The sequence below is a fragment of the Mus caroli genome, unplaced genomic scaffold (genome assembly GCF_978045245.1).
Source record: "Mus caroli unplaced genomic scaffold, Mus_caroli_1 scaffold_9, whole genome shotgun sequence".
Taxonomy (NCBI): Eukaryota; Metazoa; Chordata; class Mammalia; order Rodentia; family Muridae; genus Mus; species Mus caroli.
The window spans coordinates 32,803,743-32,830,697 of NW_028227264.1; the positions used below are offsets into that span (position 1 = coordinate 32,803,743).

At 37.0% G+C, this 26,955-nt stretch overlaps 1 protein-coding gene across 2 annotated transcripts in view; it reads left to right on the plus strand.

Annotated features, from left to right (window-relative positions):
• Positions 1-26,955, plus strand: part of Frk (fyn related Src family tyrosine kinase) — a 119,824-nt gene that overhangs the window by 86,620 nt on the left and 6,249 nt on the right. For both annotated transcript variants that reach the window (XM_021174495.2, XM_085842776.1), the window contains 3 exons: positions 8,586-8,749; positions 10,861-11,029; positions 16,427-16,585. In XM_021174495.2, coding sequence (XP_021030154.1) covers positions 8,586-8,749; positions 10,861-11,029; positions 16,427-16,585 — 492 coding nt within the window. The remainder of the gene's footprint in view (positions 1-8,585; positions 8,750-10,860; positions 11,030-16,426; positions 16,586-26,955) is intronic.

Genomic DNA, 26,955 nt, shown 5'->3' on the forward strand with positions numbered 1-26,955 from the left:
TTTGAGAACTATTCATTCATTTCACTAGTTCATTTATTACCTGGGTTATGTGCTTATTTGGCACATGCAGTGTCTCCACCTCTGTATATGCCCTTCTGGGAATCAGTCATTTAACATATGAGCCTCTGGGGGACATTTCCATATCTGAACCCCAATAGATAGAAAGATTTATTAATGAGATCAAATGTGTTTTCAAGGTATTTTTATTCAAAAGTATTCATTGCATTTCCTCCAACATTTTTTATGTTCATTCTGTATATTAATCAGGATTCTCTAGATTGACATAATTTATGGAATCTCTCTCTATATTGAGAGAATTTATTGTGATGACTTATAGTCTGTAGTCCAACTAACCCAACAATGGTCAGCTGTGAATGGGAAGTTCCACGAGTCCTAGTTGTTTGAGCTGGTCTTCTATAGAAGTAGGTTCCAATAGATATACTGGCTAGTAAGTGAAAGCAGTCGAAAAAGAGTGAATCTTCCTTCTTCTAATGTCCCTATGTAGCCCTCCAGCAGAAGGTGAGGCCCAGATTAAAGGTGTGTACCACCATGCCTGGATTTGGGACTTGCTTTGTCCCAGGCTGATCTTGAACTCAGAGATCTGCTTGTCTCAGTCTCCTGGGATTGTACTACCTTGCCTGGGCCTAAACTTTTTATGGCCACCATGCCTCAATATCTCCATGCCAAGATCTAGGTCAGAAACTTGTGTCTTCCAGCCCAAGACCTGGATCATAGGTGTGCCCTCCAATTCTGGATTGCAGTTTATTCCAGATAAAGTCAAGTTGACAACCGGGAATAGTTACATTCTGTCTAAATGAAACATGGTGAAGAATGAGAGGGTAACATTACTAAGGATAAATAAGAATTAGCCTCAGTTCCCTGTCATGGGCAAAGTTTTCTGAGAGTTCACGTGAAGAATTTAAGTCTCTCAAAGAGCTTTGGAACATGTAACATGATCCCTGGAAGTTAATAAATTATCATCTTTTCTTCAATCAGGACATGAGTGGTGGCTGGTTGGTGGGGTTTGTCAGATGTGCTGACCTTCATAGGCCATGTTGCAGGGTTAGACTTGGATCCCAGTCCTGCAAACAACCAACACATTGCTCGAGAAATGTAGACATTTGTTTGAACATCTAGGCATTTTCTCCATTATTAAAAATTTAAAATTCCGTTAATGTAATTTCACAATTTTTTTCAGTTCACATATTAGGTTCTGTTTCTCCAATGTCCCTTCTCTAACAAAATAGTGGAATTTCAAAGCATCTCTAGTTAAAGTTGTCTCTTTAAGAGTTCTATCATACCTTGGAGTGCCAAAATTTCCTTGAGCAGAATTCCTAAAACAAACAAACAGACAAACAAACAAACAAGTTATTTCATTGCTCAGTTCCTTCACTTGAAAGCCATTTGTTGAGCATGTTGATACATGCTTATGGTCATAGAAGAATTGACATAAGTAAGTGTGCTCTGATATTTGACTCTTCATCATTTAACTTGTACAAGGATTTATTAAACAGGATAAATTTAAGTAATAGTGTTGGAGCAGTGTAAAATACTAGTAAATATTAAAAAAAAACAAATAGAAGGAACAAAAACTGACTCTTGTTGAGTCTCCCATGTTAGATAATTATAAGAATTTAAAAATCAGGTTAGCCAGGGCTTCTGTGGGAGATGAGGCAGGAGAGGAGATATTGTGCTTTTTGGACAGAAAATGGATTATGACTTTAAATTTGAAAGAAAGATGGATTTCATTGTTTCTTCCTGTAAAGAATCAAGTGTATAGATATTAGCTTTAAGTGGGTAACTTTTACATTGTTTCTCTAAAAACAAAAAACCAAACAGCATTATATATATGCTGTTATTTTAAAGTCTGTGTACTGTTATTATAGCTAACATGAAAAAACAGATGTACTAAAATATCCCCACATTTGCCTATCACAGGGTAATCTTCATATTGGCAAATCTAATCATCTTTGTCCATATGTAATTATGATTTCCACAAGGAAGCTCAGCTGGATCCCTTCAGCAGCAAAAGGTTCTGGAGCATGTGAGCTGCCAGCTGTATCCTTATGTTTGTAATTATGATCCTCTCTTAATTGTATATCCAATTTATTTCACTTATTATAGTAAATACATATCTCCCCCCTCCTGCTAGGTAACTTTGTACAGTTATTCAGTTATTCAGTTTCAACAATTAAGTCTCAGTTCCCAAATTTACTACAATGTAACAATCATTTAGTCCTATAAAATGATGCAGTGAGCATTCTTGCTCATATTGCTTTTCCTCTTTGGGGTGATTAACTGTCGTTTCAGTTTCCCATACACAAGCTTTTATTGGATTTCGGGTTTTAAATTAGTCCACAATAATAGAGTTTAGCGGAACCTCCCCTTTGCAGTATATAGCTGCACTTATTCTTAACAATGTCTTTGCTGATATTGATTGTTGTATTTTTCAAGATTGCTTTATGGTCTATATGAGAAATTATTTCTCATTTTAATATCATAAATATTTATCTTATTCTTTCTCTCTTTGTGGTGTGTTTGTGTGTGTGTGTGTGTGTGTGTGTGTGTGTGTGTGTGTGTATGTGTGTGTGTGTGTGTGTGTGTGTGTGTATTGAACTAATTGTTGATATTTCCCTTTAGGCTGTCATGTAGCTGAATGCATTTCTGTTTTTATTGTGAACTTCTGGAAAGGAACAAAATCAAATGTCTGACCCAGCTCTCACCACTGAGAATAGGTATCTGAAGACTAACATAGGCGTTAGTCTCAGAATCACCGTGGTATTTCCTTTCTGTTTTTCCCATTTTCTTCCTCCACTTACATATTCATTTTTGTAATTAGACCACTATGTTATTTATTACTTTATTCATTTTGTAGACAGTGATTGAACCCAGGACTTTTGCATAGTAGACAGGTACTCCACTACTGAAAGATTATGCCAGTCCCCATGCATTTATTTAAAATTTTACTTTATTTTGTGATGTAAAATCTTGATCCTTTCTGAAACAGCGCAAGGACATAACTAAATAAAGTAATATTTATATTTGCATCATTTCCTTAGGGTAAGTTTTGAAAAGGAGAAGCAATGGCTATTATGTCCTATTATATATCAACCTCGTGAAAAAAAATTTCTGCAGAAAACTGAGGTGGTATAATGCAAGAATGTTAATATCTGGTGATTTATTGCAGACATAATATCAAGTGAAGGGTCAGAATGCCAAGAGGAATAAGGTATCAGGTTGCTTTGTGGAGGGTTTCATTGCAAAACCGGGTGTGTCAGAGGCTATTGTCATGTGAAATTTTATGCAGTAGATAATTTTCATTAAAGTTTCACTTAAAGTAGTAAATGCTAAAATTATACATTGGTAATTAAAGAGATACTCATTTGCTTTAGATATCAGACATACAAACAACAAAACTTCCATTCTATTCTTAAAATAGAGGAGAAAGCTAAGCTGACTCTAAAAATGAAGGGGGAAATTGACCTATTTCTGTAAGGGGTTTGGGCTGTATGGGTCTTGAGAATAATTTTCAACACACAGTAAGCATTTGAACAGTTGAACAGTTCAGGATTATGATTTCTGATACACAGCATGGAAAAGAAAGATGAGTTTAATTGTCCAGGTTATTTTCTATGCTGCCTCTGAAGATCAGTAGCAGCCTAGGCAAAGCTATCACCCACAATAGTCCTGGAGGTTCCCAGGCTGTATGAGTATGCCCTTAAAGAGCTTTCTTAGCAAGATTTTTGAGTCAACTAACACAGATGTTTTTGTGGTGAATTTTTACTTAATTCAACTTACAATTTAACAGTAAAACCTAGTGACTGGTGTCTATAGAATACTGAAAATTTCTAGCTGGGAACAGGGTGTTTTGGGGACCTACAAAGTAAATTATATGCACAATACAAGATAGGTGTCAGTATTCTTTTTGTCTTAGTTGACATTATTTTTGTCCTGGAAGAGAGAACAATTCTTTTAGATAATACCACTTAATATTTTAAGACAGATATAGTTTTCTCACTTCTCAAGTCCTAGTCTAGTTTTTGTAGAGTAAGAATTCACTATACAATGAATGTGCTTTTTTACCTTTAAATTTATTTTCATCAATGTGACATATGTGTGTCTATCTGTTTGTTGTTCATGGAGTCGAGAAGTGAGCTTCAGACCACCTGTGGCTGGAGTTACAGGGAGTTGTGAGCCACCAAATATGAGCGCTGGTTACGAAACTCGGGTCCTCTGAAAAAGCAATACTGTATTTCAAATTTTGTACATTATAATAACTCAATTGCAAGCCATTTTCTCATTGGAGTACAGCTAATTAAGCCCTGGTTCTAAGGCATCCTTATAGGGAGAGTTGTCAAGATTGCCTTTGGCATAATTTTGAAAAGTTATGACTAAATCTTCGGAAGCTAAAAAAAATAAGGTGTTTATAAGTGCAAAGTTCTTTCACCTTGAATTAATAGCAATTTTTTTTCACCAAATCTTGTTTGGAAACCAGCTATCATTGTTCAAAGAATAGGAGATGTTGCTGAAGAAGTGTCTCTCATTTGTTGACAAGGCTATTTGATATTACTGATATTGTAATGTTATACCCACATACAGCACATTGCAAATATCTATCATTCTTTGTGAACAATGACACTAGAACTATCCCTGAGGGCGTATAGAGATACAATCATTATTCTCATTTTCTAGATAAGGAAACTGAAATGAAATTCTTTGCCTAAGGTCAAAGAACAAATCATGGACAGAATAAGATTAGGGCAGAGAGTTCTCAAATTTCAATCCTTGGCTCAACCAAGGAAGTCATATTGTTTTATTCGGTGTGGGAACTGATTCTTATCATCAGAAGCAATAAGGCTGTGCCCACATGATGCCAAATGCCAGAAGACATGCTGAAAAATAAGAATTTGCTTAACCATTCATTTATTTATCCCTAAAACAACAGGCTGCTTACTATGCTAGTTATTTTTCATTGAAATGACTGGATGTCTTTGTGCTTCTATTATGTTATGTTCTGAGGTTTCTCTCTGGAGCTATCTTTCAAAACATCTAATTTTGACATATCTTGGCTTTTATACTTATTTGACATATTTGATTAACATATTACCTGTATGATAGAGGTAGGACAGATTTTTCTTAGATAGGTTTAAATTATATAATCTCACAACATTCCTTTCAAGCCAAACCACCCTCTTCTACTATTTGAGACTGGGTGAAACAAGACCTTACTGCTAGGACAGAACTGAGCTGGACTTGTCAGCAACTGCACATAAAGTATGCCTGGCTGTGGCAAATGATCTAGATCACATTGCTACTCCAGACTCGCAAGTCAGTTTACTCTGAGGGCCAAGGGGCCAGCCAGGTGGTTTGTGGTGTGGTCTGTACAATAGTTAGATGCAGAAATAGAATGTTTTGAACAGTCAAGAAACCTTTATCGTATTTCTGATACTGGCGTACTTACATATTTCAGTAGATGCTAATTCTTATATATGTTCTGGTAGATTAATAAGTTGACAGGTGAGCATCCCCCACCCCATGTTAAATAGCACAACTGAGAAAAGAAGAGGTAAACACTGGATCTGCAATCATTCAGATCTCTCATGATGCTACGGAGGTTTTGATGGATGGTTCCATTATGCCTTATAGTTGGCCTTATTTATATATATTTTTGCAGTTCAACTACTGAAGCACCTAATTTTCTGAACCCACAACAACTCACACTGAAAATGGCAAAAGCATGGTTCTCCATTTATAGGCTACAGAATTTAGAATAGGGTTAATTCCTTAAAACAAATCATAGGAAACAAAAGGAATATAAACTCATTTCTCCCCAGTTTTAAGACCCCTGAATTCACTGTAATTCAGAATGACAATTAGTAACTCTAGGAGCTCTAGGAAATTGAAATTACTTTTAAAAATAATACACACACACACACACACACACACACATATATATATATATATATATTTAATTTGACTACTCACAAATACATATACTATCAAAAGTACCTTCATGGTGACTATGATGTATTGAATTTCTTTGCTATAACTCCTGTGGCCTAATTGAGTGGACAGGCTTGTTGATGGTGTTAAGTGGAGATATATATAGAGAGGCAGCTGCTAGGCTTAGTAAAAAATGATTCAAGTGAAATTCAAAAAGTTCAATATATGATTTAAATTTTATGAAAAGACTGCAGACAAAAACAAAACAAAAGTACAGAATCCAGGGAGAGAAAGCTATGGGCATCAGAAAGACCTGCACATGGATGCAGAAACATTTGAGAGGCTGGAGCTTGCTAAAGCCCACATTTAATTCAATGTTGATGACATCAAGGTCCAGGGCACTGGCATCTATTTCGTTCATGTATTAAATTACAGCCTGCACTGTTCCTCTTCTGAAGTGATTCTTTATACCATGAAATAAAATTATTCATACTGTGCTTGGAAACTTTACCTGTATTCCAAAATATTAGTACCTGGTTAAGTTAAAGATTTCAGACATATATTAATAAATATCTGGCAAACATTTACTCAAGCTTTCTTTATAATCAGTAGAAAATTTCGCAGCTCTATCAATCATTGAGATTTATCCCTTGATTGAGGAAACAATATAGAGTATTTTAACTCTTTCTTCATCTATTGATTTAAATCTCCTGCTTGGAAGCTTTTCAATCTTTTGTGGCTCATTAAACAGAAATCCATAAATTTGTGTTTAATGTACACATAGTCCACTTCAATTTGGAGCCATGAGATGGTCCATCTTGTTTAAAAATGAGAATTAAAAGAATCGCTTTTCATCATTTCCAATTACAGATCTATTGGCTTGCTAGACATCCCAGCTATAATTGATGCACTTTTCTTTTTGATAAATGGCAAAGCTTAAATTTTCAGGCCAATAAGTTATATAAATTGCAGCTATACTTTATATTTTGCTTCCACTTCTCGTATTTTTTTATTACATTATGGAGAAATGAATTGGGACTGATGTGGTATTGTTTACAACTCTCTTCGATTTTTTTTTGTTAGCCTTTTAATCCAGATACAGGAATCTATTATGAACCAAGTTTTCCATCATAATAAAAGCCCTTCTACTTGGAGATGGTGATGCAGGTCAATTAACCTTGACTGAAGAGTCAGTCAGTAGCATTGGTAATTTGCTAGATCAGGTTATAAGGATGTACACTATACACTTAAAATTATAATGTAAGATAATGATATTCTCTTTAAGAGAGCTAATTGTCCAGTGTGTTTTGATTAAAAAAAAAAAAAAGAGTGAAAGGAGGTTTAACCCAAATTCAGATGGTGTCTTTTTATTGTCATATTATCTTTTTATTATCAACTTAGTCAATTGGATCTTCTATTTGGAACCTGGTAGTATAGAGAGCAGTGGTTCTCATACTGTGTGTTGCAACCACTTTGGTGGTCATATAGTAGATATCCTGCATATCAGATATTTATATTATGATTCATAACAGTTTCAAAATTACAGTTATGAAATAGTCCTGTATAGCTGACGCCCAAGAACTAAGATTTACTTCCTCAGGCAAAACTGTTTTCCACCGACTTGCATCTCTTTTCAGGCAAATTTCCTCCCTGCTGGACACACAAATTATATCAGTAGTTTAAAACTCCATCATCAAAAAAAAAAAAAAAAAAAAAGAAACCCAAAAAATCCAAAAAAGGTCCAGAAAAAAAAAAAAGGTGGTGGCAAAATTGTGTTTTTCTTCCTTGGCTCCTTTATATGTCTTAGAATTGAAGCTTCTAGATAATGCTCTCTGATTTGGCATTCCCAAGATCAGGCTGGGTTTTGTGTCTTTCTGATTCTCACCTTGCTAGGAGGGCAAGGACTTTCTGGAGTAAAAAGGATTGTTGTTAGCAAGAAAGAGTGATTAGTGGCCAATGACAGAAGAAAACTTCCCTGGTCATTCAGACTACCAGAGTGTAATGCAGGTTATTGTCCATGCAGATGCAGAAGGATTTGCCTGTGGACTTAACAATATTGCAGGGCAACATGTAAACTGGATTTTAGGCTCCATAAAACCTCTCCTACTGCATCTGTTGGATCTTTCTGCTATCAGTCTGCACAGAAGGGTGCCTACACAGTGACTTGCACTGGCACTGTGGAATCCCTTCTAATACTTCACTCTGTTTCATTCTTCCCATTATTAGATTTCCTGGGGTAAAAGACCAGCATGAGTTGTTTTTCTCAACACCTTGTGCTGTTATCTCTGGATGCTGTGATTTCTAAGCTAGATTAAGATTTTCTTGCTTCCATTATTAGAACAGCATATTTAATTTTACGGCTTTCTTCAGTGATGCTTGCTCGCCTTCCAAGCTTGTAATGTTTTACTGTTACTCTTAGTTTTTAGTATGTGTTCTCTCTTTCCATTAATCTTATCTTCTAGTGAGTGCCCCTGTTTCCCCACCACAGATTTTGGCTGTGTCCTCTTTGTAAATTTCATATATTCTGTGACAAAGTTGAAAGATATCAGTTTTGTGAAAATTTCATTCCATACAGTGACAAACTACAAAAAAGGTTTGGGTTCAGGGTCACCTTTATTGACAGGATTTGTTTTGTGTTCTAGTTTTAGATGAAGGTGTTGTAAAACACTACAGAATAAGAAGGTTGGATGAAGGTGGCTTCTTCCTCACCAGGAGGAAAACCTTTTCAACCCTGAATGAATTTGTGAACTACTACACCACAACAAGTGACGGACTATGTGTCAAGCTGGAGAAGCCATGCTTAAAGGTGAAAGTATTTCAGCTGAGTTCACTTATCATTTAAATTAACACTTTCCTCTCAGACACTGAAGCACTTGTCATTTGCTGTTGGTTCGTATAACATCACAATCATTTGGTTACTTAGAGCAGGAGTAGGGAAACTATTATAGTCAGCACTATCCCATGTTCATTTTAAAAGGTAATTTGTTTGTTTTGTTAATTATTTTATAGGAGACACACTGATTCCTTTACTATCTTTAGTTATTTTGTGCACTTATATTAGATCAGTGGTTCTCAACCTGTGGGTTATGACTCTTTTTTTTTTGGGAAAAGTTGAACAACCTTTTTACAGGGGTTGGTCACCTAAGACCATTGGAAAAGATAACTTATTTACATTACGATTCATAACCGTAGCAACATCAGTTATGAAGTAATAGAAATAATTTTATGGTTGGGATTCGCAACACGAGGAATTATATTAAAGAGTCACAGCATTAGGAAGGTTGAGAACAACTGTATTAGAGTTTGAGAGCTGCAATAGAGACATAATATATGCAGTAAACCTGACAATGAGTTTTACTACCCATAGTTCTCCTGTGATTAACAGACAGAAGCAACCTAGGAAGACAAATTTATTTTGTCTGCACACCTGGGCAGAGCATCATGGTGGTAGGAGTTTATGGTTGAGCAGGTTCATGGAAGATAGGAAATATGTAAAAGAGAGAATACAGAAGGGAACCATATAAGAAATACAGCTCCAAAGAAATACCCCACTGCCATCCAATAGACCTTGTCCTTTCTTTAAGCATGCTTAGGAATGCCATCATCATATAAGAGCACAAAGGATCAAGACGTTGATTATACCAGAGCTCTTCTTACTTAATTGGCTTTGGAAATACCAACAGAGAAGTACCTAGAAGTTTAATTAATCTCTTAGGTCAGTGGTTCTCATCCTTCCAAATGCTGCGACCCTTTAATAGAGTTCCTCATTATTGGTGACCTCCAATCATAAAATTATTTTTATTGTACTTCATAATTGTAATTTTGCTACGGTATTGAATAATAATGTAAATATTCTGGGAGGCAGAGGTTTGCCAGAGGGGTCCTGATAGACAGGTTGAGAACAACTGGCTTAGGTGTATCTCAGTTCAATCAAGTTGATTATTCAAATAACTATTACAGTGCTCGGATATATAACTGGCCTCATCAGTTTTATTTACTGAAGACGCCTACTTCATGCCTCAAAATTTCTTATTAATTGAGGTAAGTGAGTGAATAGAAAACAAAGAGAAATGACAAAAATGGATTGGAAAATTGATGGTTTCATTTTGCAAAGAGATGTGATGCATATAATAAATGCTACAGTCAAGAAGTTAGGAAAGACTTGTGAGCGAGGGAGGGAGCTTTTCTAGGTCAGCTTCATAGAGAGGATCCAGCAAGGCAGGAGGCAGAGAAGTTCCTGCAGCCGCCTGCGAGGATGACACTGAGTATGAGTGGGGTGGATGGACACAGCACTGGAACACAGGAGAGAGGGTTGTTTTAAAGACTTAATAGTACAGATTTTAATTTACCATATTTGGTATTTAGAATCAATATTTTCCTTAAAAAGTAGAGACTATTTTTTCTTTTTTATTGGTTATTGTATTTACATTTCAAATGTTATCTTCCTTCACAGTTTGCCCTCCACAAGCCCCCTATTCCCTCCTCCCTCCCCCTACCTCTATGAGGGTGCTCCTCCACCTGCCCACCCACTCCTGCCTCAGCCTGGGTCATCGAGCCTCCACAGGAGGGGCTCCCCCCCAGTGAAGCCATATAAGGCAATTCTCTGCTATATATGTGGCTTTACCCATGGGTACCCCCTGTGTACTCTTTGGTTGGTGGTTTAGTTCTTGGAAGCTCTGGGGTGTGTGTCTAAAGACTATTTTTAAATCAAAATGTTATATATGTGAGTGTACATGCACTTAAGTACTATAGTGTGCATATAGAGGTTAGAGAGAGGCAGTGTATAGTCATAGAGCTTCTAACTCTACATAGTTTCCAGGAATCAAACTTAAGTCATCAGACTCACATGGGAATGTTTGTCCTCTAAGCTAGTACCATAACTTATTTCTGACAAGTACTCTCCTTTTTCTCTGACAGATCCAGGTACCAACCCCTTTTGATTTGTCATATAAAACTGCGGACCAGTGGGAGATAGACCGCAGCTCCATACAGCTTCTGAAGCGACTGGGATCCGGTCAGTTTGGAGAAGTTTGGGAAGGTCTGTGGAATAATACCACTCCAGTGGCTGTAAAAACGTTAAAACCAGGTACGAGAATGTCAAAGGTTAAACAGCACACATTGATTTTCTTTTTATTACAATTCCCATCGTAAATGCTGTAGACCTCATAGGACAGCCAGTGCTGGCAGTAGACAGGCATTGCCATTGTTCTGCCCTAGGCGACTAAAAACTATAGAGAGCTTTTAAAATAGGAAGACAAGGGCATGTTCATCCCAGTGAAGCTGAAAACACCTCTAGTTCTGTCTTTTGAAAGGTTAGGATTCCATCTTCTTCTTTTTTTTTTTTTTTTTTTTTTTGTAATTTACTGGCAAAACATAATTTACCAATCAGATGTAGGGGCTGGAGATATTGCTCAGTTGGTAAAATACTTAATGCACATGTGTGAGGTCCTTACTTTGACCACCCCCTAGCACCCATGTGAAAAGCCAAGTATGGCAGCACACACCTGAATTTCCAGCACTGACACAGTAGGACTCTTGCTGGCCAGCCAATATTGCTGACTCTTTGAACTAAAGTCAGAGGGAGGTTTTGTTTAAAAAAAAATGAGTATGGGATAAGGGGTTTGCAAAAGGAAAACCAGGAAAGGGGATAACATTTGAAATGTAAATAAATAAAATATCCAATTAAAAAAATAAAGGAATAGAGTGATAAAGACACCTGATGTTGGCATCTGGCACACACACACACACACACACACACACACCTGCATACACACATATACACACAATCAGATGACAAGCTAGAATTATTCAAGGAATAACATTCCTTATTAGAGATGAACTATACATGATTAAAATAGTACTAATGCTAAGGCCACTCTAGCAAAGTTATTATAAAAATTAAATTAGGTCCTTGGCAGAGACGCATTGTATAGTTCTTGGTTCAAAGTCAGTCATGAAAAAGTATATTGTTATTATAATGTTAGTAAATGGCAGAGCTTCTGACCCATAGTTATCATTGTTGAATTATACTATATAGAAATGGCATTCTATAGAAGTACAACAGTCCTATGAGGTCTCCGGCCGCCTCATATCTACCTCTGATAACACTGCAAGGATCGTAACTATTGGGTAGACTACAGTGTTCTGTGAACCTCCATTATTTCCTAGTCCACAGTGCTTACATTTTTTTTAGAAGCCTCCTATTGCCTGAACTTAAGAATTTAGGATCTCAGATGTTACTATGTATAGTACTATGTTTCGCACACTCCATGTTAAGGCACTTTTGGGAATCCCAAGGAATTGACAAGAGGAGGTAAGGTTCATTGAAAGTAACATATAGAATATGACACAAAGTTGTTGCATTTAAGAAGTGTAGGGTTTCAGCTTTTGATAGGGTTGTATTTTTTTGTTGATACCGTATTTGTGAATCATTTTAGGTATATCCTTTGTCAATGTGTACATGTATATAATATACTTTTCAAATCATTTTAACACACACCACTATACTTTCATTTCCCCCCTTTACTCTCCCTGAATTGCTTCTTCTTCCCACACGTACTTTTATGTCTATTTTTTTTTGGATGATGTTGATAAACTAAGGTTAATCTAGTTGCTTGCAAAAGTATGGATAGGCACGATATATTCTGGAACATGGGAAACTTGTTAGTGGCTATACCACTGAAGAAAATGACTTCCCCCCCCCCCCCATGTGCGTATGAAGCCATTAACTGCCAGTAGCTCTCAAGGAAGGGGTAGAGCCTCATGATACCTTTCCACACCTATGACAGAATATTGACAAACACAATTGTGAGCAGGTCTAATACAGGCAACTACAGCTGTCTTGGGCTTGTGCGTGCAGCAACACTATCAGAAGATAGTGATTCATGGGAATCCTACATATCCTAGAATGTCCCCTGAGCCTTGATGTGAAGACTGATAATAGATGTCCTGTTTAGGTGAATTCTCACCAATCACTTATTAGAAGTACTTTGACATTTTATGTGTCTTTGCATTAGCCACTGCCCACCACATAAAGAAACTTCTCTGACCACAGCCACAAGCAAGAGCAGAACTAATCTAGGAGTATAAACATTTAGAAAGCAACTCAACAGTATGTTAATTCAGCAAAACAAGAATAGTAAGTTTCTCACGAAAACCTATTACCCCACTAGGCATAGATATACTTTAACTAGGTTCCTAGTTCAGGAATAGATTTCTTCTCACATATGGGGCCTCAAATCCCATCAAAAAATCATCTGGTTATCACCATAGCAGTCTTTCCCCTATTGCCCTATTGCCTATGGTAGCACAATATGAGGTGCCAACCTCATATCTAGCTTTAATAATGCTGCAAGGATCATAACCACTAGTTAGACTACATCTTACCTGGCAGGTCAGTATTCTAGAATGCTGAGTCTACAGATGAGCAAGACTGAGAATGGTTCGCTTTCTTAGCAGCCTGCACAGCATCCTCTCCCAGTCCCCCAAACTGTGAAAGCTGTAAGAATGGAGAGAAAGCTTCCAGCTTACTTCCAGTTTGATTTCTCTATGCCAAGTTTTGATGACTGCTATCATCAAATGCAAAATCTACACAAAAAATCAACCCAGACTAGGTCATGAGGGAGAGCAGCACTTGATCTGATTGCAACATTTGAGAAGTTATGTGGTATTCTACTCTGATTGTGCTACCTTACAAAGTAATTCTCTTTCTCCTTTTAATTCCCCTGTCTGTATTCCATTCTCAGATAGCCATTAGTTTCCAAGGAAAATAACTTACAGTTGTTTGGATGTAACTTAACAATCAAATGATGGGTTAAATGTTTTTATTGTGGCATGGGGTATTGTGAAGAAAACCAGCTGAGACATTAAGTGTGCTAGGGACAGAAAATGTTGGGGTATTGTAGTGTGACATGTCAGATCCAGAAGTTTTGGGGTAAGTAAATCTGAGTTCAAACTTGGCTTTATGTCTGTGCCTCTGGATAGGTTCATTAAACTCTCTGTATTTCCTCATCAGAATGTGGGAATCATAAGAGTTCCCCATTGCTAGAATCTTATGAGGACAGATTAGACCAGTGGCCACAAAGGTTCTTAATGCCATAAGTTTTTTTAAAAGTGTTAGCTTCCAGCTCCAGACAGAGCTCCCAAGCATAGACTTGGAATACAGGAATTTGGTTCCAGCATCCATATCTGCTAGATGAAGCATCAGAGAGACACTTGTATGTGGCTAGATGTCACCAATGACTGCCAGTGAGGACAACCTGTTCCAGCATTAATTGGTTCACAGTCACTATGCACTTCTACATGATCATCTTGTTGACAACTGAGCTGAAACTTTATTGTCCAATCTAAATTATTCCTTTTAAAAGATAAACAGCAAGCTGTCCTTCCTAACATTGCTCTCCAAGGAAAGCTTTCTGGAGGTCAAAAGAGAACAACAACAACGAAAAATGTCATATTTCTTATGTCAAAAAAGCCACGATAGTTTGCTTCCCAATAGGAATAGTTATTATTGATTTACAGTGTAATAGCAGCAAACAGCTTTGGTGATTGGTTAAATGTCTTCACTTTACTGAGGCCATTAATCAATCATAGCAGCTATTTATTGCCTAGCAGACTACCACGCAATAAAGATGAGCCTGAAATCAACTCCCACACTAACTTTGACAGGCAAAAATTAATATTTAATGTTGCATTACTAGCTGGCTTGAGATTGGAACTCCCTTCCTCTGGTCAGCTATAGCAGGCCTGGCCATGAAAATTCTGAGTAGCTCTCACCTACAGGGACTCCTATTGTGCTTCAACTTCAGCTCTTATATTAGTCTGACTCGGGGATTGTCTAGGTTCCTGTAGAACTGTCTGAATGATGATTACAAGGGCTACTCTCACTTCAACCTTCATGAGTCAGATATATCTTTTGTAATCTTTTTTCTTTTGAGGAGAGGGTCATACTATATCTATATTTGATAAAGGTTATTTTTAATCACTATGAAAAGTGGTTTGGTATGATTTATGTGTCTCTTTTATTGCCACCTATATTTTTCTACTATGATTCTAAATTTTAAACTTTTTGACCAGCGGTAATGCTGGCACTGAGGGAGCTCATAAATAGCTCCCTTAAGAAGAGAATAGCTTTATTTATTTTCTTCTTTACAACCCTGTCTTTTCTCCCCAGCCAACACAAAACACAATTAATGTGTCCAGTTTCTCTAATCCGTAAGAGTATGTGAAATCACCACTATCACCACTATCACCACTATCACCACCACCACCACCACCAACACCAACACCAGTAGCAGTTATTGGGTCAAAGTGTGCTAGGTACTTCTATAATTCTGAAGTTTAGAGAGATCAGCCAACTTGCTTAAGACTACAAAGAGAGCTAGTTGTATAGCTGCAGTTGAACTTTGAACCTGGTGGCTGAACTTTGCAAGGGTACACCATTTCACTACTTAGTGTAAAATAACATCACATTGACAAACAAGCCGCAGTGCAACCCTTACAGTGTTGAAATGTATCTATTGTCTGGGTTTCCATGTCAACCATGATGTACTTGTTGAGAGTAGATATTGAATGGAATGATGTTCTAAGTGAATATAAAGATATGATCAATCACAGTAATACCTCCTCAACATTACATACTAAAAATGAGAGACTTAAAAATTACTGTTGACATGTAAACTTCAGGCATCTTTCCTTCTCCTTTTTATTTGATATTGACTCTTTGATACATTGTATATGAGTTAGAGTTCATTTAAAATTAGAGTTAGAGTACTATTTAAAATCAATCTCTTAATGAGTTTTCAAAGGAGGCTTCAGAGCCCCAAACCTTTAGGCCTTTGATGGAGGAACTGGATGGATAATGTAGGAGAAAAGGTTGAGTACCAGTTTGACATTAAAAATGTAAAATGGTGAAACACACTGTTAACTTTTGGAAATGTCCCTGAATATTTCTTAGTTGGCTTACACCTTATATTTCTATAAAGTTAAGGAAAGGAATATGGCAAAGTTTTAAGTTTTAAGGTGCTTTTCAGCTGTTCCCAGAGTGGGTACCAAGGATAGGGCAGAAGTCAGTCCTCTCTGGTTCTAAATCCAAGATCTCTGGGTGGAGTAATTAAATATTCTTTATCTGCCTGTATTTGTGTTAATGGGCACTCTCTCTTTATGTGAAGATGCCTGTCTCATGTCATCAATTACACTGTCAGTATCTCTCTGTTGTTTCATTTGTCATCCGGACCTGAATCCACTTGCTCTTCACCTACACATGGTAGCACATAAACTGCATACCCCTGACACAATGGCACATGTAGTAATTAGGTTGCCCTGGCTGAACTGATTTCATTCTTTGATAACTCTGAAGATTTGTGGCACTGATGCTCTTAGATTATCAAGAGGCAGGAGGCAATCATGATGTTTCCCACCAGGCTGCTGTGGGGATAAGAATACCTCAGTGACATAAAGTGATTTCCTCCTCTTCTTGTTTCAGGTTCAATGGATCCAAATGACTTCCTGAGGGAGGCACAGATAATGAAGAGCCTAAGACACCCAAAGCTCATCCAGCTCTATGCTGTTTGCACTTTAGAAGATCCAATTTATATTATTACAGAGTTGATGAGACATGGAAGTCTGCAAGAATATCTCCAAAGTAAGCTGAAGACTTAATAAAAGGAGGAAAAGGAGGAATTCAGTTTAGCTAGTCCCATAAATGTCAATTTAGTAAGCCTGCTATAACCAAAAGATGTTTAAAATGTGTGTGTCTGTAAGAATGAATGTTAACATTGACCAGCTCAACTACTATTTAATGGAATATGTTCTTTGTTCTCAAAAGAGCAAAAATATTTATGTAGTGGAAAATCTAATTGTGCACAATAGACACATTGGAGCACTTAAATGTAGTGTGGGAAATGGGTGAATGGATATTTTGTGTTTCCTTCAGCTAATTGAACATTATTAGTCATGAACAAATATTTTCTGTGGAGTACACTTTATGGACCTGGAATACTTTGGAGAAAAATTTTTAAAAAGTTATTTGAGGCTTTGTTTGTGTGTGTGTGTGTGTGTGTGTGTGTGTGTGTGTGTGTGTGTGTGTGTGTGTTATTCAAAGCTACTTCTATATCTAGGCAATCTGAGAAATTTCAGACTAAAAAGCAGAAATATAGTATTGCTGTATCCCTGCATTTGATTCTGGCAGTCACAGTAAGGGCACTGCAATATTTATCACACTGAATAATTCAAAAATAATAAGCACTGAAACAAGATGCTCAGAATTGAGATAAACTACCAGCAGAATAATTTGTGCTTGAAAAATAGAGATTTCCACTGATTTTTACAGCATCAGAGCAAGACTGATAGAATTGTGAGCAGGTGAGAATAGTTGGGGGGAAGAGTCCAGAAGGAGGAGATTTCTGAGGGGGACGTGTGAATCTGGCAATTCTAAATTTCAAAACAAGAAAGACTGAGACAAAGATGTGTCCTACACAGTGCTTTGTAAAACCAAAGTATATATAGCTCCCTTGCCTGTGGTCACCAAATCTAGCATCGTCAGAATAGGGAATCACCACAGGAGAATTAACTTCAGCCATTGACACTTCCTGCCTTAGTCCCAGGGCAAAGCAGAAGAATTTCTGTCATAATAAAGTACTTAGCAAATGTCACTTATTAGGTAGAATTGCATTGAATTAATTGGTTTTCTCTAACTTGTCTTTGTTTTTTCTCAGTCTGTGATTTCCATCTTCAGATTTCTCACCAACTGATAGTTCTTCCAACTAAGATGCTCTCCTAGCATAATTCATTGTCTCGTTAATGTCATCTAGTCACAGTGTTTACTCCCATCCTCTTTGATTTTCTTGAACATATTTATAATTGTTATTTCTAAATCATTGTCCTGTGTATCAGCTAAGTTGTTTTCCCAGGGAACAATAGTACTGTGGTAGTACTAACTTTTGGAGAAGATATATTATTGGTTTTCCATATTATAATTTTTTTTAAAGGACCTAGGGTTCTGGAGGTAGGTTATCGGTAGTGATTTTTGGTATGTATATTTGTCCCACTTGTATAGAGTAGCTGTTTAGACCTTTCTTTGATGCCACCTAAACTTGTCTGATTATGGGCCAGCTGAATGGTCTTCAAGATTCAGTCCTGGGGCCACTCAAGTGTCAATGTACAAATGAAGTATCTGAAGTACTCTAAGCTTAGCTAGCTAGGGCTAGGTGCAGCTTCTGGTGACAGCATTGGCCCTTCTAGAGAGTTAGCAGGTACTTGCTACAGATACTCAGAAGTCAGTGGAAGGCTGCACCATTATTCAGCTGGTCCTTAGGTGACAGGGACTGAGGTCACAGCGGGAGTGGGTAGTGCTACTTGTGGGAGGTATGTAAGTTTTGTGGGATTCTCAGGTGATCGAGGCTGAGGTTGTGACAGAAGTGAGTGTTGCTAACTGGGGGAGGCTCACTAGGCTCTCTGTGACTCTTAAGTGGCTAGGGCTAAAGTCTGTGTTCTACTGTCAATAGACATTGCCACCTGAGGGAGATACACAGGACTCTATTTCTCTGGTAGATGAGACTAGGTTCTGTTTACTTCTCAGTTCCTGAAAGTCTGCACAGGCATTTCCATCTGCGTGAGTGCTTGGCTGGATAGGAAGCTGTGTCTGTTTTAGTCCTTGAGCAACATCTGATTCACAGGGGTGTATACTAATATATGGTGACTGGCTGAATTATTAAGTCAAGATCACCTATAAACTAATAAAATTGGGATTTGGACTTAACTAGTTTTGAGACTGAGGTACCAACAGGAAAACCCTTAGTTGGTACATCAAAAACCCTCTGACTGAGGATGTACTTGACATGCAGATGTGCTTTACTCGGTTACAATCCTTGTATTCTGGATTAGGCCACTAGGGATGTATTCACTAAGCCCTTCATCTTCAAAGATACTTCACAGATAGGAGGAGTGATGGATTTATATTTATTACATCTAATTTTTTATCAACAAAGAGGTAAATAATCCTGAAAGGATTCTGCTCCCTGTATGTAGCTCATTAGATCATGTGTTGTTGTGTTAGAAGTCTTCAGTGATAGGATGTATTAGATTTCCTTCTGAAGATATAAACTGCTGCAACTTTGTGAACTTTATTGTAGTTTTCAGGCATGGTGGTTGTGATATTAAGTGGTTCGTAGGCCAGTGAACTCTTCAGAATAATAAAGCATATTGTACAGTCTTTCAGTATTGGCCTTATTGGTAAAAATCTTCCATACCCTCTATAATAGGATTATAGTATGAAGCATATTTGAAAGAACATAGACAGTTTGTCCATATAAACCTTTTATAGTCTCTAATCTTAGCTGATTTGTTTTGGTAGCAACTTCAAAATGGAGACGCTTATTAAAATAACTTGGCATTGAGAATATTTGATGATATATATATATGTATATTACTGAAATTTATTATTTTTACACTACATATATCATTTTAAATTAAATACACTTTTTGAGAAAAAGAATATCCTAAAGTACCAAATTTGATGTCAATTGGGTATCTTAATACATATAATGATGGAAGAAATAAAAGATTAAATAATTTTGGAAGAGGGTAAAGACATGCTTATATCTTCATATGAGAAAACAGTGATCAACATGGAAAAGGCAGAGAAATCACCTTTCTGGAAGAATATATTTCAGAACTCCATGTTTTATGTGGCTTATTTAAAAAAATGTCTAAACAAATAGACACTCTCATTCTTAACATGAATGTTTAATCAAAAGAAGGTAAGGATATAAACTATGTATTCACATTATGATAAAGTAATAGCATTTCTGTTGCATGGCAGTGTTACTAAGTGGCAAGACAGAGAAAGATAGGAGAAGCAGATATCTGGTGTCAAGTATGAATAGCCAAATGCCTACTGATCAAAACTCGGGGGTAAAGAAGTCTCTCGTGTTCACTTAACCCAAGTAACGCAAACATTAAACAAACATGGACAGTTTATACAGGCCTGTAAAAATGAAACTATGCTGAATGTTAATTCTATGTCACTTTTTACTGAAGTTATTTGCTGAGCATACTCTAATTTATGCAGGGTTCATTAAAGACTGAAACTAGGCAGTGTAATGGAACATACAGGATGATACTGGTGTGAGGTGGAATGTTCTTTCCAGTGTTTGGGTGCAAGCATTTAGGAGGAGTCAAGTGAAAAGCAACTATGCACATTTATAATTAATATTTGTAAAAGAATATTTACATATTGAAATTGAAAAACTACAAATTGAAAAACTGTTACACACATTTTGGCAGCAAAATTAATACATTAATGACATACTTATTGACCCTTTAGTATATACCATTTAAGAAAACCCTGGTAATTAAGGCAATATAATGAAATATGTGTAAGAACACACATATTTCACTAACAACAGCTTACTGAAACTTGAAGTAAATACCTGTATTTGGTTTAGTTTGTTGAGCTTTCTTTTTTGCTTAGTGAATACTTACAGAACATCTAACAAACATCAAACGTTGATGTACCCTTTACGGAATAGCAAATACTTTCTGTTTTGATAAGTTATGTCCTGAAACATGGTTCATGATTTTCATGCAGAGTTTGCTGAAGAGGACTGAAACAGGCAGATATGTTATTTTTATTAATATCTTCTTCAATCAAATATAACTGCATAGCAGTTGCTCTACAGAAACATGATATATTTCCATAATCCCTCAGTGGTGTGTGTTTAAGAGTCATAGAAATGGCATGTCTAGGCAGATAGCACAGAACAGCTTTCAAGAGAGCATATCATTTCAGTTTCAAACATGCCTGAATTAGAGTCTCTATTCTAAAGCCTGTTTCTGCAGGTAGTCAGAATCCCAGTGAAGTAGAAATAATAGAAAACAGTTTGAATATTGGTCTGTGCATTAAATTATGTGATTTACTGGAAATAAAATACATGAGCTACCAATAGGAGAGGGCATATACATTTTTTCTTTAAAATTTTTATTTATTTATTATATGTAAGTACACTGTAGCTATCTTCAGACACTCCAGAAGAGGGCATCAGATCTTGTTATGGATGGTTGTGACTCTTAACCACTGATCCATCTCTCCAGCCCACATTTCTTCTTCTTCTTCTTCTTCTTCTTCTTCTTCTTCTTCTTCTTCTTCTTCTTCTTCTTCTTCTTCTTCTTCTTCTTCTTCTTCTTCTTCTTCTTCTTCTTCTTCTTCTTCTTCTTCTTCTTCTTCTTCTTCTTCTTCTTCTCCTCCTCCTCCTCCTCCTCCTCCTCCTCCTCCTCCTCCTCCTCCTTCTTCTTCTTCTTCTTCTAAAAAAAAACAAAACAAAAACAAAATAAAATATTGTAGTATTTACTATGTGGCAGGTGTTTTTCCAGGTTACTTAAACACATGAACTTAACTCATTTTTTTTATGAGACAAACAAACATTCTCACTTTACAATTAGAGAAACAGGCATGGGAAGGTTAACAACTCATTTAAGGTGCATGCCTTTAAACCTGGGACTATGGTTTTAGCTTTAATGCTATTGATAGCACTGATATTGTTTTTCTAGCCTGGATTAGTTGTCTGTTGTTATTCTATGAACATTTATTATGACAGTTGCTGTAGTCAGTGTGCTGGCTAGTTTTATGTCAATTTGACAAGCTAAAGTCATCTGAGAGGAGAGAGTCAACCGAGAAAATGTCTTCATAAGATGAGGCTGTAGACAAACCTGTATGGCATTGTCTTAGTGATGAATAGGGGAGGACATAGCTCATTGTGGGTGGTCCTAGGTTCTATAAGAAAGCAGGCTGAACCAGCCATGAGGAGCAAGTCAGTAAGCAGTGTCCTTTCATGACCTCTGCATCAGCTTCTGCCTTCAGGTTTGTGACATGCTTGAGTTCCTGCCCTCACTACCATTATATGGAACTGTGAGTGAAATAATTCTTTCCTCTCCAAGTTTACTTTAGTCATGGTTTCCTCACAGCAATAGTGACCCTAACGAAGACGGTCAGGAATGTGGTTTACTAGGTTTCATAGCTCAGGTGTCATAGTTCATGGCTAAGGTGTTATCATTTGCCAAAATCATCTCAAAGTTCTAGAAGGGAAGAACCTATCACCAAACCAACTCATGTTGCTGGCAGAAGCTGGCTCATCCTGGGTTGTTAAGATGAGGCAGTCAGTTCTTTGCTGGGTTTTGGCAAGAGGTTGTCATGTGCTCCCTATCACATAGGATGGCTCATAATTTCCCAGTGATGTGAGCAGGTGAGAAAGCAAGAGAGCACTAAGCATGAGTACATGGAGGTTCAGGATTTTGCAACCTAATTTTGGAAATGTACCTTCAGTTTATTTCCATATCCAATGAGTTAAATGTGTGTAACTGGGTCCATCCCAGCTCAAGGGAAGAAGATGATGACTAGGAGGCAAAGATCAGCAGAGGCTATTCCAGAATTGCCTACAACATATGTCGAGCCATCAGCACCTCCTCTTATCTGTACCTTTCTTTTCTTACTGAGTGGATTTGATATCAAAAGGCATGCTGTTGTAGCCTTATATATATATATAATATATATATATATGCAGAAAGTATATAAATCAACATCGACGTGTTGTCATTGTACTTCATGCTGAGCTTTATTTAATCTTCACAATAACACCTTTTTTGTTCAACTGAGTAGTTAGTGTTAGAGACTATAGCATACAATTTAAGGCTTTTGTGACTTCACATACTAAAGTAACCATTTTTAATATCCTAAATTGTCCTTTAGGTGTTTTTCACTGAGAGGTGACATGAGGATTTGCATTTTTCCCCACTGGTCTTTACATTATGAAATGTATTTCTGTCACTTCAGAGTTGAGGGATATTTAAGGGTCTGGCCTGAAGATCCTATTGATTCTTGCACACATCCATTTGCTCCAAGCTAGCAAAATGGCTAGCTTAAATGTGATTTTCTGTGTGTGTCCTGGACAAAAAGAAATAGGGAACCAAATGACTGGTGAACCATCAGTCATGTACTAATGGTTCTTGTTTCACAAAATTATGTATGTGTGTGTCTGTGTGTATACTTGTATATATGTATATATGTTATACAAACGCTCATGATATTTAACTCTTTCCAATTTATTTATTTCTTCATTCTATTTATTTTCATTTTACTGGAAAGGTCACTGCAAATGCAGAAAGTATATAAATCATATACAGCAACAGCATGTAACTATAATATGAGTAAGTAAGAAACTATGCAGTTATCTCCTAAATCCAGAACCCGAATATAGCACGCATCCCAGAAATGTCTGAATACTCTAGCACTCATAACCCTTGCTGTCTGCATTTTCCAGTAATTATTTTCTCTTAACCTTACCATATTAGCCTCCTTATTTTCTCCCTAGTTCTGAAGATTGAATTCCATCTCCTGCTAGACAGGAGCTTTGCCGCTGAACTCAGTGGTGGGTCTATCTTTCCTTTTTTCAGTAGAGCATTTTAGTATTTGCTGTTTCATCTGACTGTCTCCACATCCTGCTCACTCACACATCATCATCCCTTATGCACCATCTCTCATAAAACTGGCCTTTCTGCTACCCTTCTCATCAATGACTTCACATTACTGCATCTAACAAATGCCTTTATTTTGCTGAGTCCGTGTATCAAATTTGACTATGACGGTAATTTGCTCTTAAAATCCTTGACTAGTCACAGCACCTTTCTTTGTCATGATTCTAGCTCATCCTTCTCAGGTTTCTTGCAGATTTACTCTTCTCCACCAAATCTAAATGTTGGTGTTCTCATGAATGTGTTTATTTTCTTTCTTTCTTTTTGTATTTCTGAATTTTGTCACTAGTATTTTCATAGCTGGAATGCTGTTTAGAAATCTATCACCTAGGGAGGTGCCAACCCATTCTGAAATACCAGCCAAAGGCAAATGCCATCTTTCCAACAGAAAAAAGCTGGTGGATCTGGAAGTCTTGGGTGAGCTTCCAGACAGCTCCAAGGACCTTGATTATGTCCAGCCCTTGATATAAAAAAAGATAGGGCCTGGAGAGGAAGCAATTGGTCATCCTTCTATAAGATCATTATTCTGTGATGGCGGTGTATAAGTGAGTATAGCTGTAAACTTCGTGAAGTAGCAAAAGTAGGGAATGCAAATGAAAATTGAGTTTTAAGCACAATAAAGATTCACCTCTTGCTTGAAATATGTTGACTGTGCATTAGTTTTATAGAGGGACACATTTTCAAAATTGAACTGAGATGAAATACAAGTCTCTAAAAATTTGACAATTTAGCTAATAAATATCAATCTTCACAGACAAAGTATAAGACCAATTTAATCAGCTAATGGAAATCAAAGGCTTACCAAGAACATTTTTTTTAACTTTTAAAAAAGTATATTCAACACAATATACATTTCATACCAATTGTAAAATGATGTAAATGTTATTAAATGAACATAAATAGATAGTATTTTTGTTTGTTTGTTTCATTTTTAGTAGAGCTTAATATCTTGGCTCTTACTGTGGTACAAACCCAAAATCAGAACAATATTTAGACATTAGAGTTCATTGCAGTAATGTTTTACTTCAATGTCTGTCACATCACCAAAGAATTTTACATCCATAGTAGCTAAGCTAAGAGTTGACAGTTCTGCTGTGCCAAGGAATGAATTGTTGGCATGATTATTTGGGTACAGATTTCTTGCTACAGTCAAAGCTATTTGACTTGAGTGATTGTCATCATTCTCAGCCCACAGAGAACAGGTTACATTCATTTAAGAAATGGTGTGTGTATTAAGATGGTCTATCCATGAAGTCATTCATCAACTGTTTCAATGAGCAATGGTTCTGTTTGGAGGGTGGCACAAACATTAGGGGAGAGTAAGATTTTGGTTCATTGGCTGTGATGATTTTGAAAAGCATTTATCTCAGAAAAAAGAGTAACTTATAAGAGCCTCTTTTTCAAAATTGATACAATAATTACAAATATCAAGCAAACATTCAGTCTCACTCTTTGTTGGTCTCTTACAAGACACCTCCTAAATTAATTTTCTGTTTCTTTTGGCTCTATGAATAATTTTGAAATATGTAAGCTGTTCATAGTATAGTGTAAAAACATCAAACAGACAATCCTACTAATAGAGAGGCTGAGATAGGAGAAGCATGATTTCAAGACCATTATGTGGCACACAGCAAGACACTGTCACATACAAACAAGCAGAAAGTATATATGGATTGTACAATATTGGATACATTTCTTCAATTACCAAATTGGAGAGACCACTGGATAAAAGCCAACAAATTTCTAATTCCTCATATTTTTGCATTTTAATCAATTAGGATATGTTGGTAATATTAATTTTCACATTAAGAGATATTAAGGAAAGCTGATTGTTACTTCCTGTTATTTTTGTTGTTAGAGGTGGAATTATGTGTGTGTGCGTTTGTTGAAAGATTACCTTTTTTCTTTCCCTAGGGCATAGTTTGTGTTGGTGTTTTCCATTTATTATCCTTTGTAGGGCTAGATTTATGGAAAGATAGTGTGTAAATTTGTTTTTGTCGTGAAATATCTTGGTTTCTCCGTCTATGGTAATTGAGAGTTTTGCTGGGTATAGTAGCCTGGGCTGGCAATTTTTTTCTCTTAGGGTCTGTATGACATCTGCCCAGAATCTTGTAGCTTTCATAGTCTCTGGTGAGAAGTTTGGTGTAATTCTGATAGATCTGCCTTTATATGTTACTTGACATTTTTCCCTTACTGCTTTTAATATTCTTTCCTTTTTAGTGCATTTGATGTTTTGCTTATTATGTGATGGGAGGAATTTCTTTTCTGGTCCAATTCACTTGGAGTTCTGTAGGCTTGTTGTATGTTCACAGGCATTTCTTTCTTTAGGTTAGGGAAGTTTTCTTCTATAATTTTGTTGAAGATATTTACTGGCCCATTAAGCTGGGAATCTTCACTCTCTTCTACACCTATCATCCTTCTGTTTCATCTTCTCATTGTGTTCTGGATTTCCTGGATGTTTTGGGTTAGGAGCTTTTTGCTTTTTGCATTTTCTTTCACTGTTGTGCCAATGTTTTCTATGGTATCTTCTGCACCCGAGATTCTCTCTTCTATCTCTCGTATTCTGTTGGTAATGCTTGCATCCATGACTCCTGATTTCTTTTCTAGGTTTTTAAATTCCAGGGTTGTCTCCCTTTGTGATTTCTTTTTATTGTTTCTACTTCCATTTTTAGATCCTGGATGGTTTTGCTCATTTCCTTCGCCTGTTGGATTGTGTTTTCCTGTAATTCTTTAAGAAATTTTTGTGTTTCCTCTTTATTGAGTTCTAGCTGTTTTCCTGTGTTCTCCTGTATTTCTTTTAGGGAGTTATTTATGTGCTACTTAAACTCCTCTATCATCATCATGAGAAGTGATTTTAGATTCAAATCTTGTTTTTCTGGTGTGATAGTGTATCCAGAATTTGCTATGGTGGGATAATTGGGTTCCAATGATGCCAAGTAACCTTGGTTTCTTATGTTCTATGCTTGCCTCCCACCATTTGGTTATTCTCTAGTGCTACCTGCCCTGGTTATATCTGACTGGAGCCTGTCCTTCCTGTGATCCTGGTTGAATCAGAACTCCTCAGAGTCCAGCTGTCTCTGTGATCCTGTAATTCTTTGATCCTGTGGTCCTGAGATACAGGGTGTGTCTGAACTCCTGGGAGTCAAGCTGCCTCTTGGGCTGTGAGATCCTGGTGTGACCAAGCTCCTGGGATTCTAGCATTCTGTGATCTTGGGTGTGTTAGAGTGCCTTGGAGTGGAGTGTCCTCTGGGTGTTGTTGGACTGGCTGCAGAGTTTGTGCCCAAGGTCTGCTCAGGGCACCAGCCTAGACAGACAGGAAGGAACATGTGCCACTGGTCTGACAGAGTTCCTGCATTCTTGGGTCCTACTGGTCCCAGTTTCTCCTGGTGTTGGGACAGATGTTGTGTCCTCCTCACCTCTGATCCTATGATCCTAGGCATGTTAGAGCGCCTGGGAGTGGAGATTCCTCTGGGTGTTGTGGGACTGACT